Source organism: Erpetoichthys calabaricus, chromosome 10 (assembly GCF_900747795.2).
Source record: "Erpetoichthys calabaricus chromosome 10, fErpCal1.3, whole genome shotgun sequence".
Lineage (NCBI taxonomy): Eukaryota > Metazoa > Chordata > Cladistia > Polypteriformes > Polypteridae > Erpetoichthys > Erpetoichthys calabaricus.
Window position 1 is genome coordinate 49,116,542 of NC_041403.2, and position 18,850 is coordinate 49,135,391.

Sequence of the window (18,850 nt, forward strand, 5' to 3'; positions counted from 1 at the left end):
TTAAGTCACCATCTCTGAAATGCACAGCTGCCAAACTCTGCTACTTGCAGAACTTAAATATGGTGCACATACTTTAAGATTTTCTTAACATCATCTTAAAAATAAAAAGTGTTTCATTCATTATTGAAAGAGTGAATTCATTTTGAATTTCCAGCCATCTTTCTCAACATATTTTGACTAATTCTGTTGTAATTGCAATGTAGTGCACAGGGTTTACCACTTTGAGACTTAGAAGACGTACCTCTAGTAGCATCACAATTACCTGTAGTTAGTTTAAAAAAACAGTCATGAATCTTGAAAGCTCTGGCCTAATTCAGTTTGTTGTTTACATGTCACCACATTTAAACCAACATGGGTGCATATTGGCTTCCCCAAAAATATCTCCATATTTCAACTATTTGTGAGTATAAAGAAATTTTTTGTACTTTTCTCAGTATGGCCACATCTCTTATAGGCTAAAAGGAATTCACAGGAGCAAATGACTAGTACTACATCATAATTCACTTGAAGGGTTTGGTATTTTTTAATATTTGGTAAGTTTTAAGGCTTTACTTTATAAAGAAACTGCAGTACCCAAAAGCCCCTCCATAAAACACAGTTACATGTAACAAATAAATATACACCATGATTGTGAAGAAATAACCGAATGGAAAAATAAAAAACTTGAAGAATTAGTTTCTATTGATCAGATCTCTGCTCCTCTTAGAAACTTTTTCAGAAATTAGTCAGATTCAAACTGCAGAGTCAAAAGTCAAACCAATGATCATCAAAAGACAAACAAAATCTGTGAAAAACATTTGTTGTGCAAAAAAAAAAAAAATAATCAGAACAAGCAATAAGTCTCATTAAGCAAAGCAAACCCTTAAAGACGTAACTCAGTTTCTGAACATTAGATTGGCTGAAATGAAAGCCTACAGCTGCTAAAGTTGGCCCATTCCTGCAACAGGCCATCCGGGTTTATGTTTCAGAACACATCTGCTTGAGGTAAGCCTGTCACCCCAATACTTTAAATCAGAATCAAAGATGATATTGGGAGTAATTTGGAATTATAGCACCTATAGCACATAGGTGACAAAATGTGTTTACGCAAATCTTCAACAAGCATTGGAGTTACTGCTGCTTTCTTTTTAAAGTGAATAAGTGAAAAATCCAGCATATTTTAAAGAAATCTCAAGCATCAATCCCAAAGAATTCTACTACTTAATTATATTTTCTTTTTTTTATTTTAAACCATAACTTTTTATGTGTTGCAAAATCTGACTCACTGGCGTAGTAGACATTAGGTAACTGTTCACAATAAGTAATAAGTAATCTGGTCCTGCTTATTCAATAAAAGATCACACGGTTTGTGAGAGAAAAATATGAAAAATAAAAATGGGAACCTTGCCTTAGTAGAAATTACATGTTTGGAAAGTATTAGTATTACCATAATACTTGCTTGCTTTCTCCTTGACAGGGCAATCATTTCTTTCAGACAAACTCAAAGTATTTCTGCCTGATTTGCAGCACTCCAATTCAGGCCTGCTGTACATTTGAAGTCCACATTTGACCTCAAAGCATCACTCGATAAAACCATATTTACAAAAATATGCAGACCAAGAATACCTGTTTACAATGATAGAGGAGCTCATAAAAGACTTTCCATCATAGAGTACAGTATTATTAAATATAAATAAAGTGACATCGAGCTCGGTAATAAGAAGAGGGTCTTTATCTTCCTGTGTTCAAAAGACAAGTTTCCTGTAACTGACTGATTTTATAGCCTTAGTCATCAAGCCCTTGTGAGTGTACATTGAGACATTTACTCACACACACACACACACACGCACACACACACACACAGAGTTGACACACTGTAGTAAATATAGGTCCCATGATCAAGACTGAGCATTTTTATAACTCTTATTTCCTGCATATATACATAAAAAAGACAAACTGGTAGTAGTTCAGTACAGTTTGACTGCAAATTAACATAAATTATGTAATCTGATCCTAAAAATAGATACTTTTACCAAAAGAATTAATTTAGAAGGTTTTGTGAATATCACAATGTAAAAATATACAGTATAATGAAACATTACATTTGTGTATTAATTCAAGCAGAAAGAGGCTATAAACATATAATAATATAAACTGTATCTGTGCATGCAGTATAGTTGATTTCTGTCAGTTCAGCAGTTACACTCTGCCGGGTGTATATTGCTCATTAATGTTTGTGATGCATCATCAAATGGAATGCATTTTGTAATGCTTGCAAGTATATAAAATTCATTGCGGTTTTCATTTCAACAGATGGCGCACCTCAAACATTAGCACACTGTTGAGAATCCTATACATGCTGTAAATATTTTTGCATATTTACAATATCAATGCTATATATTTCTGGCAACAGACAAGCTGAAAATATAACTTAATAAGGGAAATTTTCCCAAGCGTGGATAAATGAGGAGGGTTATGTCAGGAAGGGCATCCGGTGTAAAATTTTGTCAAATCAATATGCTTACAACAATACAAATAAGAAGATGATCCGCTGTGGCAACCCCTAACCGGAGCAGTCAAAAGATGAAGAAGAAATAGAAAAAATAAGGAAATAAAAATTAAGAGTTGGATGATAGAAGGAGAATAAATCTCATTTAAATAAAAAAAAATCCATTAGCTTAATGGTCTTCCGGGTCCTGAGTTTGAGACCCCCACAGTTATACCATCAATGGGCTCCAATGTGATTAGTTCATCCTCAATCAGTCTTTGGTTTTTCCTATAGTTATTGTTTCTGTTTCAAATGTCTTTTATTAGGTACTTGTGTAGGCTATATGTGCCATCTGTTCGAATGAAAATTACTATGCATTTTATTAGCACATATAATAAACACCTTGGAATTGGTGCTTTTAGAATGAGCCCCTTGACTGAGTGTTTGGTGAGTGATGCTATAGATGCTGCTGATAGCAGACACAATCTGTTGCATTAAATTTCAATCAGATGATGCTCCTGCACTTAGATGAACACATTAGACTAACAGGACCAGCTAATATATAAATGTTGTTGGCAAATTTGGAAAATCAGTGTTATTTCAGTTAGCTTAGGTATTGTATTCTGCAATTAAATAAATGAAAATGTGAAGCTTGGCATAATTGATATTACTTGTTTGGAAAATATTTGCATGAGCCAGTCCAACTGGAAGGGAAGAAGATATTTTTTCAAATAGGCTAGGCTCACTACAATGAGTCCAAGCTATTTAAAAATGAATTTCCAGTCCAGGCAAAACAAGCTCTGAACACAAATTGCTGCTATAAAGTGAAGTTGGTAAATAGCAACTTTCATAGCAGGCAGTTGAAGAAAAAAATGACTCAAAGGCTGATTAAATACAAATCTGTCAATGAATATGCAAATCTTAATTACAACCAAGTAAATGACAAAAGCATCAGCAGAGAAGTGATCCTCGATATCCTCAGTATACACTCGTGCAATAATAAATATGAAATCAAACACACATTTTAAAACAATGTTTATGAAGCAAGAAAAAAGACAGAGAGAGAGAGAGCAAGTAATCTTCTAAGTGTAGTTTCTTATATATACACATACATACTACTGCTGCTGTAAATTACTGATGTTTTAAGGATTTGATTTTTTTAATAAGCTAGGATTAGTTTTCCATTTTAAGTATATCCTTATATATTTATAACGCTTTTTGTTAGAAGTAATAATACTGTTCAAAAAACAATCCTCTATTTAACATGGTTAAATATGAGTGTTTAAAAATCATACAATGTTCCATTTTTCAAAAATAAAGTAATATTACAGTTTGAGAAAAACCTTTGTGATATGAACGTTCCTGATGTTGTTAGACTCAATGTACATTTAAGGACGTGCCAGTATACACCTCAGAAAATTCTGGAAAGCGGTCACCAGAGAAAGTGTAGGAATCACAGTATTATAAATACTGTACCTGAGTTTCTGTCAGAACACTAGACTGTACAAAGAGGTCTACAGCCAGCTCTTCCATCGGAGAACAGTCAGGTCTTTTCATGTGTGAGAGAAGCGTCAGGGGCCGTTCCACTAGTCTATAGTGGCTAGTGTACTGTTCCACTCAGTGATTTCCTGAGTTAGTAATACTAACAAAGTGCATAACAGGTGTCTGATTAAACTGATCAGGAAGGCCACATGTGTCCCTGGACTGACCATGGACTCACTGCACATAGTGACACAAACTAGAATGATGGTAAAACCAGAAGCTGGCTTGACTAATTGCTATCCATCCTCTTTATGAATTTGCCCAGGAGCACCTTCATCTACTGGCTATTACCAACCAAAAAGTGCTAAGCAGGTTCGTTTCTGCCCATAGCAATAAGACACGGCAAAAGTCATTCTATCATTGTTTTTGATTCTTCCCTCTGTTTTTAACCACTGTATCACCATACCCAGGGCTCTCTTAACATATGGGCACAATGAGCACTGGCACAGAGCTCCAGGAGCATGGGGGGTCCACAATGTTTCTGATGCCTATGTATGTTTCTGATTTGCTATCAAAACAGAGGCCCCATTGCACTACTTTGCCTGGAGACCTAAAATGCTGTTAAGACAGCCCGGCATAATTAGTTTATATTTTTGACTGGGACAGTTTCAATCAACTCAGAAATATCCCATTTATCAATCTATTTTGTAAACCCCATTTTCAATTTTAAGATAATGATGAGTCAAAGCTAAGCTTAGCCTAGCCTAGCAGTATTGAGTACACGGCCATGACTAGGATGGCAGTTCATTCTCATTGTCCCAGTTTATTATTGCATGTGTTTGCACTTTTGAAGAAACCCATACAAATCAAGTGTGACCAAGCAAATATCATAAAGGAGGCACCTACCTAAATTTGAAAGGTACACATGCAACAGTATTGACTAGATAAAAAGACTATAAAATGTAATGACCCTACAAACCTATAAAATGAATCATATGTTGGTTATTAAATTGCCAGAGCACACTTAAACCCACTCTAGCAAAGACATATGCATGGGCATATTAAAGAACTAGAAGAAACCGCACAGAAACATAGGGAGAACATGCAAACTCCATGCACTGGCTAGTCCTAGACTCAAACTGATGTTCCTGATGTTGTGAAAACCAAATAAAAAATGTCCATATACTATAAACCAATGACTTAATAATGTGACCAATATTAGAATAAACTTTACTTTACAGGCTGGATGAAAGACTTAACTAATAAATGGTTAATGTTTAAACATTTAAATATATCCCACTGCAGACAAAAATATACTGTTAAAAATACGTCATTAGATCACAAACCATGTTTCATTGTACAATATCATCACACAGTATGTTCACATAAAGATAATGTACAGTATGTTGCATTACTGAACCATTAACCTGGTGAATGTGTAACCAAGCTTCAAATAAAATTTTATAGAATTTCACACACCACCTCTGCCTATATCAGTATACCAGAACGTCAGTTGGGCAGCCACTGTTTGACTGTCCCCAGATTAACAGCCAGCATATCACTTCTCTATGCAGCTCTATATTTCTCAGACCAAATTCAGAAAAAAACAACAGACTATAGCAGTGTGAAATTTCAATAGTTCATTCTAAAAACACTATATTACAGTGAAGTAAAATGACATAAAAGGAGCAGGCCTCAAGTATAAACAAAAATGTACACACTAAGTACACAACTGGAAACCAGACAACTGCAGATTTCAAGACAGCCTGTCACTGCCAAGAAACAACGCTGAAAATCCGAAGCGTGAAACTAGAAATCACAAAGCAGGAGGGTGGTGGAATCTGAAGCAGCAGTCTTTGGCCATCTTTCAACACTGCCTGTATGAATTAAACATATAATTACTTTCTAGACCTGGAGCTGAGAAACCCAGCAAAAAATAGCATATTTCAAACAGATAGTAAAACAATGTTAAAGATTTTCATATAACAATATTTACTATGCATCATTTCAAAAGTTTAACACTACCAATTCTTTACTGACAGATGAACTCCTATTTATAATACACCTTTTTAAATATAAACTGCCAGAATGAGAATGTGTAAAGCTTTTATGTGAAATTACGCTGAACATGGCTCAAGACTTTGCACAAACTGCCTGTCTTGGTGCTTGCTTGTTTCACTGTTCCACAAATGATTTCATATAAATGACACATAAGAACAAAGGGACAAAAGTAAAAAAAACATGTAATCAGCTTAGCCTGAAATGTCACAAAAAAGGAAAAATCTTTGTAAGATCACAATTTTTATTTAATTACTAAAACTATAAAAAAATTAAATTATCTTGATTTAAAAAAGTGGTATTATATCCCAAAACATGGTGTCAGTAAAAATATTTACATCACAACTAAAATCTTCCATCTTTAGCATCACCAATTGCTCCCCAGACATCAAACACAAACTCATCAGGGAATGCAAAGTCTCCAAGTGTTTCATCCAGTGCCATTGCAAACTCATCTGGGTTCTTTTTGTCTTTTCCAACTTCCACCATTGTTGCAGCTGTCCAAGAAACATAACGAACAATCAAAAAACAAGAGAGAGAAAACAATAGTCTTGTTATTGAAAAATGCAATACTAAAAAGAACATTGCCTCTTTGATAATGAAAGTTAACTACTTTTGATGCTTCTTTCAACACAACACATCACAAAAGGGTTACTCAAATCTTCAACATATCTTAATAATAGTTAATAAAGTTATGAACATTAACAAGATAAAAGGCCCAAAGACGTATGAATGATGCTTTAAAATGTGACATTACGTTAAAATTTGAGACTATCATTTAAAGTCTTGTTTGAGAAGCACATAGACAGTGCAATATGTCAAAGTAACACTTTCATTGGAATTTGAGATGACCTCCTCTCTTGTGAGAGAAAGCTCATGAAGAAGGCATAAGGCTACCTGCCCAACTACAAGGCTAAGAGATGTGCTGAATGCTGAGGACAGCAAACACAGAGAAGACTAAAGTAGCCCTTTAAATAACACACTATAAAGGACCTGTTACACGCTTCTGGGTACTGAAAAACACACTTGACAGTCACAGACATGAAAAAACAATTCCACTGTTTCTTCTTTTACCCTCCCTTGGTATGTTGACTAAGATCCTCTGCAACTTTTACAGCTGCATTGTTGAGAGCATCTTGACCAGCTGCATCACCTTGTGGTATAGCAACACTACTGCTATGGACTGCAAACGCCTGCAGAGAGTGGTAAAGACTCCTGAGAAGATCACCAGGACTCCACTGCCCTCTCTGCAGAGCATCTACAACTGCAGAGTCCGCAGGAGAACTGCCTCGATCCTCAGGGACCCCCACCCACCCCAACAAGAACTGTTCACACTTCTGCCCTCAGGTAGGAGGCATAGAAGTATGAAATGCAGGATTTCCAGGCTAAAGGCCATTAGACTCCTAAATAATTGACTGGAGTTTATAACCATGGTTCACCTCATTCTGTCTACCTCACACAACTGTATTTGACTTGTCCATCACACACCTACCTGCACATTACACTTTATACTTTATGCTGCCTCTTTTACTTATTATGTATTAGCTATTTAATATTTATGTTTATCTTTATATGTTGGTTTGTTAACCATTGGCATTTGGTGTGGACAGCAAAGAAAGAATTTAATTGTACAGGGAAATGTGTTTCCTTACTGTGCACATGAAAATAAACTTGAACTTGAACTATCCTCTCACACTACATGATCACTTCAATGTAGGTAAGTTGCCATAATACAAATGAATAAAATAAGCATTTAGAAATTAACAAAGTAAAAAAGTCTCACCCAATTCTGTGTCACGGATTCCCATGTAACTTTCAAGAAGGTCATCCACCTTTTTAATTGCTTTCTCTTCAAATTCAGTGGGCTATAAACGTTCACAATGTTACAATGAATACAGACATAATGCTTAGCATCACTACAAGTTTAGAAACATACACTTTATAATATTTTTGTGCTACTATACAATTATAGATTTTATGTACGGCATTAATACACTGCAGTGCTACAGAGTTAAGAGACTTCACTACCTCACAATTAAGAAAGATGGCTGCTGCTTCCTAGGCTGTAACAAAGTTTCTGCAGTCCAGCTGTCTAACTAATACTGCATGCTTTCAAAAATGACATAAGGGCTGTCAGCGTAAAGCTAAGGTGTTGGAATTATGAAGGAGGAAATGTTATGAATGGTATCATGTAAACCTGTACAAGTATATTTTAACTTATCCTATATTAATATCAATTTATAGTTTTTTTAAAACAAAATCTTAATGATGCTTTCCTCCAACATTTCCTAAAGCATATAGGCTAGGTTAACTGACAATTCCAAAGTACCGTTTGTGTGAGTGTGCATGTAAATAGGACCTGTGATGGAGTGGCAGTTTCATGCTTTGCGCACACTGCTGCCTGGGAAATAAACAAGGCACCCATCCACCACAATTGATTTGATTAAGGTCTGAAATTTTTCTTTTAAGTTATATTTTAAGGTGTTTTCATACTCCTAAGTCTATTTCCTTTGTTCCGAATCAGGGGATGACTCAATTTCCAGTGAGTATGATTGCTTTTTACACTGCAAACATATAAATAAAAATCCCATGGCTGTGTCGTGGGCTTCTCTCATTGGGCAGAAAGTAATTTTTTGCCAAGGAGAAACTAAAAGTTCAACAATAGTTGGGGAGTGGTGGCTCGTAGGCTAGGGATCTGTACCAGCAATCGGAAGGTTGCTGGGTTGAATTCCTTAAATCCCAGAAGTGACTCTGCTCCGCTGGGCCCTTGAGCAAGGCCCTTATCCTGTAATTGCTTTGTCCTGGATATGATGTTAATCTTCATGCAGCCCTACAAGCAGGTCCTCCAACTTACAGGGAAAACGTGGTGGTTAGTGGCAGGATTGGCATTCCAGCCACTGCAAAAATCCTCCCACTGGTGGGCGTGTGGGTGCAGCAACAGGCTATCAGCTCATGCTCTCAATGCAATAGTTCTGTTCTCTCACCACCGTATTTTCTGTAATTATTTATTTACCTAGCACAGCTCTTGAGCAAAACACCTACTATCAAATAACTAAAAACTACTTTAAAAATTCAGACATGAGTGACAGTAGGCTTTGTGCCCTAGGAACCAAGTTACCAGAACTACTCTATAACATTTCAGTAATTATTTACCACCCTGATGCTGATCTTTCTAATTATAAAATAAGTCATTACAATAGCAATTGACCAGAAGAATTCATAATTAATTGCAGAATTACTATATTTGAGGGTTCCTCTAGAGTGCATCTTTTTCTTGCACGATTTGGCTCAAAAACTAATCAGCACATCATCATCTCATAACAGGCTTAAGTTTCGAGTTTGGTATTTTTCTGTCCAGCTGTTTTAGCTCTAGACCATCCTCAAGAAACTGTGACATACAGGCAGAGGCACGCACGCACACACACACAGACACACACCCATCATCGAGTTATCAATGTTTTCTGTATCAGGGGACTCTAAAATGTCGAGATTTATCAAAAACCGGAGATCAAAATTTTCGACAAATCTAAAGCTTTTTCTCCTCCCCCATAGACGATAGGTTAGGGTGGGGGAGGGTGCAAAGCAACAATGTGGTACTACACATGGTACAAGAAAGGCACATTTCAAATAGCTGAGTTTACAAAAGAAGACAATTTCTGCTGAGGACGCTCACTGATGTGCTTCAGCTTATAACAGATGACTTGTCAGCTGAGTTTCATGTAATTATGGGATGTTGCGTATTTACTCTCCAGTAGCCACCATATGAATGTAACCACAATTAGAGGTTACCTCAAATCACGTCTGATTTTGTAACTCCTATAACTGTTTGTCAATAATGTTCCATTTGGATTGTTTGATTAACATTTACTGCATGTGTCAAAGTTACTGTGCCTCTGTATTCCTGTAGTGCCCAAAAAGCAATCACATGAAGAGGATGCCTTCTCGTTGGCATATCACTTTTGTAGTGTAAGATTAGGGAGTTTGATCATCAGCCTCACTGGGCACTCCTGTTCATTTCTTGCCAACTCTGTACATGTTTTGATTGACCCAATAACAAGTGAACTTACCTGGTAATTGTGAGTGTTGTTTTTTGCTAATTTGACATGATTGCATCACGCAGTTTCTGCAGATTCGTCAGCTGCACATTTATGCTGCGAAACACTGGTTCTACTACATCCAAAAAGGTGTTCTATGATTTTAGATCCGGTGACTGGGAGGACCACTGAAGAACTCTGTAATCATCATTATGTTTATGAAACCAGTTTGAGGTGACTTTTATTTTTGACATGGTGCATTATCATGCTGAAAGTAGCCATTAGAAGATGGGTAAATTGTGGCCATGAAGGGATACACATGGGCAGCAACAATACTCAAATAAACCATGGCTTTCAAGTGATGATAACTGGCATAAGATGGCACAAAGTGTGCCAAGAAAACATTCCCCACACCATTACACCACCTCCTCCAGCCCAGCATGGACTGTTGACACAAAGCAGGCTGGGTGCAGGGATTCATGATGTTGCCACCAAATTCGGACCCTAGCATTTGTGTGCCTCAGCGAAGCTGGGATTCATCAGATCAGGCTACTTTTTTCCAGTCTTTCGGTGAGCCTGTGCCTACTGCAGCCTTGGGTTTCTATTCTTGGCAGATAGGAGTGAAACTCAACATTTTATTTTGCTGTTGTGGTCTGTCTGCCTCAAGGTTCAACGAGTTGTGGATTCTGGGATGTTTTTCTGCTCACCACAGTATAACGATTCTCCTCTAACCTCTCTCATAAACAAGGTATTTCCATCCACAGAACTGCTGCTCACTAGATGTTTTTGTTGTTCATGCCATTCTGAGTAAACTCTAGACAGTGTTATGTGTGAAATTCCTAGGAAGTCATCAGCAGCCCATCTGGTACCAACAAACATGCCACAGTTGATATCACTGTGATCACATTTTTCCCCATTCTGTTGTTTAAGGTGAACATTAACTGAAGCTCCTGACCAGTATCTGCATGATTTTATGCATTGTGCCACATGAATGGTAGAATTAGATAACTGCATAGATAAGCAGGTGTACAGACATTCCTAATAATTTGCTAAGTGAGCATATAGCTCTTTATGCATACTTGAAATTACATGTACATATATCTTCTAACTTACTTATTCAGTTTAAGATTTCAAAGGCACAAAATAAAATGGATACCACCCATATGCAAACTACTTTGGTACTTACAACTTCTTCCACTGTTGCTGGACCCTTAGACCGAAGCCGTAGTGTGCCACGTCCTGTGCCAATTTTTGCTTCTCCTCCAGACTTTGTCCCTTTACGTGGTTCCAGCATTTCTGTGAATGTAAAACAATTAAAAATAATAAAAACATTTAAGGGTAGACTTTTTTGGATTCAAACTACTTTCATTTATTTTATTTTTATTCACTTACAACCATTATTAGAATTATTGTACTTCTTTGCCAACATAAATATTCAGTAGATCCGGGTTGAAAGACACTAAGGAGTTCACAAAGAATAGTTTTACATTTGAGAAGCATATTGAAATTTTAAATCTTGCAGAGAATCTCAAAATCTTTAAATCACACTTGCAAAGACGTAAAAAGACTTAGCAGACTAAATGCTTAAGATGATCAGGATATGATAATTCTTAACAGACTTTAGGTTTAACATTCTACTAATAAGAAAACAGAGAAAAGCACTTAAATGTAAATTCTGTGTGATAAGACTTACTGCAGTAAATAAATGTCCATCCATCTCCCCACCAAATCTATTACTTTCATGAAGATGCTAAGATAGACAGATGTACTTTTATTTTTCCCCAAGGTAACTAAACTTAGAAACAATTCACTCGTAGCACTGAAGTTCACTGGTCCATTTTAGTAGCAACTTCAAGACCCATCATCTAACAAAACAAAACTGTAAAACATTTTGCTTTCTCCTTAGTGAAAGAAGTTATCGACGTACATTTGAGAGTGTGATGTATGTTGCAATTACAAGATATGCACGCTGCAAGGACCTATAAGACTACTGCAGCACCTTCAGTATTCAGCTGCAGGAACCCAAACTCTGCAATCATCTTCCTGATAGTTTACTTTAAAACATGCCTCATAGCATTCTGCGTTTTAAATTTAGACTAAAGTCTGATTATTTTAGACTAGTGTGTCTTTATTAGAGTTTCTGGTCTGTCTTGGTTGCACTTCAGTAATGTCTCTTAATCTATATACAGTATATAAAAGCCAAATACCACTGACTCACTCATCATGAAATCTCCCGAACTATGAGGACTTGGGACTTGAAATTTGAAATGTAGGTTACCCTTGGCCTATAGGTGCTTGCTAAGAAACGGTTTTAAAAATTTCGTGGTCCAAGCACGAAATTTCTTATAGTTTTTTAGACCCATTTGTATGTCTGTCCGCTTTTCACGAGAGAACTACTTAACGGATTTAGATCAGGTTTTTTTCTATAATTTGCTTGAATATTCCGTTGATTTTTGCAACTTTCTCATCGCACTAAGTATCATAGTTCGCTTGCGGTACCAAATTATTATCACAAATCCGAGAGAGACTCAAGGAGCTGCGGGGAGGGGGGTGGGGCCATCCTCACTCACGCGTCTGCCTCAAGGTGTAACCTTAACTCTGCTTAGTTAGCGAACGAGAGAACTATTTAACAAATTTAGATCTTTTTTTTTCCCTATAATTTGCTTGAACATTCTGGTTGATTTTGCGACTTCTCTCATTGCACTAAGAATCATAGTTCGCTTGCAGGAGTGATATATTCGCGCCAATCACAGACACAGGTTGCGGGCCAAGGGGAGGGGGAAGCGTGATGTCAGGAGTGGGGAGCCGGGCAGGGCCCTCCTCATTGTCCTGTTTTACTAATATGTGGGTGAAGTTGTGGGGGATGGTTAGTTATTATATATTTCTTAAATAAAAGAGTCAATAAAAATTAACAATTTTCACAGATGTCTTCCTATTTTTCTTCTTTGTACTGTTGCTTTATTGACCAGGTTTCTGCTGCTACCCATGGAACAAAATGTCAGACTGGTTTGGTTTCTTTCTACATCAAGGGTGACTTACATAGTAACATTTCATCAGATTTCACATAGAGTACACAATATGTTTGGATGCTCCAGGAGAGGTCATCCAGAAGGCATAGGTCAACTTAACTATGCGTCATCTTGCTTATATTAAAGGATCATGGACTATGGAGTTGAGGGTTTTTGCATCGTTCTCTTTAAAAATGGCCAGATTATTTGTTAGTCGGGCCTTCTGATATTCTTTTAGATTTCACAAATTTTAATTATTCATGAATCTCTCATGTTACTTTCCCAAGCAGCTTATACCATAAAGCTACACAACATTTGGAAATGAATATAGTGAATATGTTGTTAGCAATAAACATACACTAGAAACTACACTTTGGATAACCTGTGTGCAGAATACAGATTTTAAGGCTGATGCACATGTGTGTTTATAACCATAACATTGCATTCATTTTTGTATTAGACTTTGGTATGCAAGCAAGTGTGCCATTTTCTCCATCGATTCGCAAATCTTAGATATTTTTGCCAATTATTCATCACATTTATTTTTATAATACATGGCCAAGCATATGTTACTTGTTCTAGAACAGTCTTTCTCAACCCTTTTGGTGTTGTGACCCACTTTTTCCCCACATGTGTCACTGCCCCCTTGGTGAGTACAGAATGATCATCAAAAACCTGGGGAGTCCCCTTGATGAATCAAACAAGATCAAAGAATATGTGTTTGAGAAACACTAGCACAGAACAACTTTGATGGCAAAATTTAAACTTCTTGATGGATAAAAGCAAGGAAAACTATTTCTTTCTGCTGTGAAACATTCTGTCCTGTCATTGTTTACACATGTCTTAAACAACTATTATCATACACTGATAATTTCTCTATTACCTATATCTACTATTTATTATTTATTTATATTACATATCTACAGACTATATTTATATATCCATCCATCCATTTTCCAACCCGCTGAATCCTAACTACAGGGTCACGGGGGTCTGCTGGAGCCAATCCCAGCCAACACAGGGCACAAGGCAGGAACCAATCCTGGGCAGGGTGCCAACCCACCGCAGTATATTTATATATCTAGATTGCAAATACCATACATTGCATCAATGTTCATATTGCTAACTACACGTCAATATTGCTGCTACTTCTTTGTCTTGTCTTTGCACAATGTCTTATCTTGTTTGTGTTTTAATTTTAAATTTAAATTTAAATTTTAATTCTATTTTTAATATATTATTTGCATGTCATGTTGTTACACTGTGGACCCTGAGCTTCGCAATTTTGTCTATCTGTATGCTTGTATATGGTTGAGATGACAAAGTTCACTTTGACTTTCACTTTCCCAATGAAGACAGTGTTTGTTTAAATTATTATGTATAAGGGAATGTTTTCTGCTTAAACAATTCAATTTAATAAGGACTTTATAAACAGTAAGTATACATGTATTTATACAACATGCCATTTCTATGAATACCTAAGTAACTTGTACGCTTACATATTTTTATCTATTCTCTCATCCTTCTTTTGTGCTCTAAGCCTTAAGTGCTGTACCTCTGTCCAATATTATAACCTTCTTTTCATAGATGGCAGGATGTGCTGTTACAACTAATCTTTAGTTATTTTAGTTACAATTTAAGAAGATGTCTTGTATTCCTCTTCAACTATTCTTTTAAATAGATGTGTGTACTTATATATAATAATGCCCCAGGCGTATATAGTTCTGTATCTTCTTTGTATTTGTAAATCTGGAAGGGTTCTAAACTTATCTTCAGCACAAACCATTATAAAAGAACAAACTGAATGAATAAGTAAACTCAAGTAATTAGAGCTTTACTAATAATGTAAAAATATGTATTCACAGTCAGAAGTAACAGAGGGCATCACAGAGGTGCAGTGGTTAAAACTGCCAACTTAGGGATCCAGCATTCTGCACACATCTTTCTGCACTGCGGTTGTATATACATCTTTGCAAAGACGTACTTTTTAGATTAATCGGTGACTTGAAATTGTCCCCAAGCTAATGCAAGGGTGATTGTTGCTCTGAGCATGACAGGTCCCTTAATGGAATGGCTGCCTTTCACCTTTGTTACTGCCATGACAGACTCTAGCTGCCCAAGATCCTGAAGTGGGTTAAAAGAGTTAAACAAAATTGCCTACCTCTAGTCCCAATGTTTAATTTTAATACAAAAACTTCAGAACAGCCATGGTGAAGCTGTGGGCATCTTTTTATTTATTTATTTTTTGATGAAAGCTCCAAGAGTTGGTGGTTTCATGAGTCATCTTCACAATTTTGTTGAGCAATTAGTTTTGAACAGAAAAGTAAAGTGCTTTTCTGCGAATATCAGTCTAAAGTCAAAACTCATTCCCATAACCATATTAATGTCTTCTTGTTTTGAGTGGCTAGACATAAGACTACATTTTGTGGTTTTAAAAGAGACACGCTTAGAAAGCAGAGTGGTATAGCAAATGGCACATTGGGTCCAGTTCTGCTTCAATGCGAGGTGCTTTCTAAGCAAGTTCAAGTAAAGTTTATTCCTCTTTTCAGGATATTAATGGACTGAAAAATTAAATTACCAAAGGAAAGGCATCATTGTATCGATAAGAAAAGTGATAGCAGTGCTAGCAACAGGGCTTATGAACATGTGAATAACAGTTAAAAGGGAAATTAGAAATGACAAAAAGCAGTTAAAAGAGAAAATTGTAAAAGATAATCCTAAGAGGTTCTTTTCGTATCACAGCTGTAAGAGTACAGTAAAAGGGAAGATAAAATGCATTAAGAACATCCATTTAATTTTTAATCTGCTTATCTAGTAACACTGGCTGCAATGTGGTAACTGATCCCTGGGCAGAATAGTATTAAGTACAACAAAGAAAAATAAATTTTTTAGACAGAGAAATGGAAAATGTTTAGTTTATATTGTTTAGAAGCCTTCACTTCTGAATAGATCAGTAGCCTTGCAGTAATGATAGGAAATATAACAAATTGGACACTTGAGGTACAAAAATGCTGCTACTAGGGTTAGGATGGCTAAAAGCAAATAAGTCATCTAGAAATACCAATGCCCACTCAAATGTATTTCAAGAAGTTGCAAATTATATACACAAAGCCTTGACATTTTAATTTTTTTAGAAATCACAGCAACATAATTAGAGTCCTAAGAACTGTAAATTACCAAATACTTACCATCATAAACACAAATGGTAATTGGGCCAACTACATGCCAAATAGCTTATTATTTAATGGCAGCAAATATAAAAGAAAAGAATGAGAGCCACTAAAAAAATACAGTCAGCACTGACTTAGATATAGGAGTTCATATTTCACATATTTCAGAGCCTTGTAAGGAAGAAGAAAAAAAAAAATAAAAACCTATCATACATTATTATTTGTGTTGAGTTTCAAAATAACTTTAATTGGACACCCTATGAGAGGCCAGTCATCAAATCCAAAATATGAATTCACAGTGGAAATTAATACATGGGTACAGAAATGGTTTAATGACTTTGTCAAAATGCAAATATGGGGATACATGACATGCAGTAATTAATGTAAAGTCTTACACAAACCCAGCCCAACTGAGGTGGACCGGAATTAGAAAGTAGACCATATGAGCAAAAATTATGAATCCTAGTAAATTTTTCATTTTCCAAAACCAGACTCATCAGAGACAAGAACAAGGAACTTAGCAGGATATTGAGTTACAGAGCATGCTGTGTGAAGCTGAAACTGTAAGAGGTTATGCATAAGCTATTTAACATATGTTCTCCTTGGAAATTAAAGATCAAAATAATAATAGAAGAACTATATGACTTATTACAGGCCTGCAGGCATTTGAAAAGATTTATTAGAAAAGACTGAAACAGCAGACGGTTTTCTGCTGAGAAAAACAGATTTTGAGCACTTGACATAAAAAAAGAGTGTATGTGATATCACAAGAGTTACTAGGATAAAATCAGGTGTTACTTTGTGATCCATTGATCAGCAAGAACATTGGAACTTAAACAGAAGCTTATTAAAGGTAACTTTAACAGAAGGAACAGGTTGCCAAGAAAACCAGTTGAATGCACTTTCCAGACATTCAAAAAAGTTACAGTGATCTGTTCTCCTCAAAACTGTTGTTGCATTCATAGACTAACTTCATGTTGGACCCCGCCACGATTGGCTCTGCTTGTGGTTATGTGCACCCTATGGTAGGCTAGAGGCCTGGTTAGATTCAGCCTTCCTATGATCTTGATTTTGTGAATATTATGATAGATGGATAAACGGATGGATGCACGTGCCAACAAAATAAACTAATAAATAATAATATACACTATATTGTACATTATGTGTACTTTATAATATACATTGTGACACCCCGGGTAGTGGAAAGGTTGGCACCAGACTACACAGTGGCATCTTTTAGTTAGGGACTTGCTTGGATCAAACATGAGAGATGTCAGACATGGAGACACAGACACAAAAAGGTGGTATTCTCCAAAAACAAAAGTTGGTTTTATGTAGCGGTGCAAAAAAAAAAAACACAAAAAATAATGTCTCAATCAAAAATAATGAATGATATTTACAGTGAATTTGCCAGTCCCAAAATTAAAAATGAAGACAAAAATGTATATGGAGTCTTTCTAAATAAAGAAAACATGCTACACAAAACACAGTCCCGTGAATCAACAAAAATATTTACACAAAAAAACAGTGTATATACAAGAAAAACAAAAAGTGCACCACAAACCCAAACTATAACATACCTCCACTAAAACAATGCTATCTATACTTCAATGCAAAAAGAAAATATTTATAAATAAGCCACAAGCTGCCATGTTTGGTATACAGTAGGATCCACACTCTCCACCCTGTTGAGTCCAAAGACGACCCCTAGAGGGGGAACAAATCTTACAGACAACCCTGCAACATGCCGCTCTCTTCCACCTATAGCAGCTGACTCTATTACGTTCTGCACAGGTGCTATGCTCAAACCCTGCAAGGCATGTATTAAATAGGTTCGCAGCCTTCCGTACACACATAAGCACACTTTGATGTGCTCTCCGAAAATTATTTATTTTTTCCTTTAACTTTTTTGGTATGTTATGCATGCATAAACTAAACTAAACGTTATGTAAGTTTTTGTTTGCTAATGGCCGACTTTATTGACTGGCACATGCAGTGTCCTCTAGTAGGCCTGACCCGGAGGTATGCCCGACCAGTTGCCGGCATCTCGCTGCGTGAACCTGCCAAAGTTAAAATCCTTGTGAAAGCGCACCCTCACACTTCAACGATTTAAACAAGTAAGTGCTTCTGTTTTTATTAGTGTAAGTAAGTGGTTTTTACACTATTCTTATACCTTTTTTTCTTTAAAGTGGTAATGCCTGGCAGGTGGTTTACCTACCATCTATAATATAAGGATTATAGAAAATATATCTGTGTTATAGTTTTAGTAGTAAGTAGTAGTTGTCATGTGCACAGTGAAATTCTTACTTGCATGTCAGAACAACATGAACCACCCTGGCACTATCCAGTACCATGAGATAGAAGGTTATGTGAAACTATATGGACACAGATGAATAAACAAACAACACAAAACAAAGTCAGACAGATTTATGATTTATTGATCTTTCCTCTAAGAGGGCACAATCTTATGAATTGCATTTCTTCTTTTAAATTTTCGGTTTTAAACTTTTAATTTTTGTATTTTTAACTGAGTGGTTAATTCAGATCACTTTCCAAAGATCTGCTTTCACTTTGACATTAAAGAGTCTTCTGCTGTTTATAAATGTCAAAAAATCCAAATGAAGTCCTCTA

The 18,850-nt window shown here is 36.1% G+C and overlaps 1 protein-coding gene across 1 annotated transcript in view; it reads right to left on the reverse strand.

Annotated features, from left to right (window-relative positions):
• Positions 1–5,574: 5,574 nt before the first annotated feature.
• gipc2 (GIPC PDZ domain containing family, member 2) overlaps positions 5,575–18,850 on the reverse strand; it is a 69,234-nt gene continuing 55,958 nt past the window's right edge. Inside the window, exons 4-6 of the mRNA XM_028811167.2 lie at positions 11,228–11,337; positions 7,791–7,872; positions 5,575–6,504 (exon numbers count right to left, since the gene is read on the reverse strand). Of these exons, the coding sequence (XP_028667000.1) occupies positions 6,353–6,504; positions 7,791–7,872; positions 11,228–11,337 (344 nt within the window). The 3' untranslated portion in view covers positions 5,575–6,352. The remainder of the gene's footprint in view (positions 6,505–7,790; positions 7,873–11,227; positions 11,338–18,850) is intronic.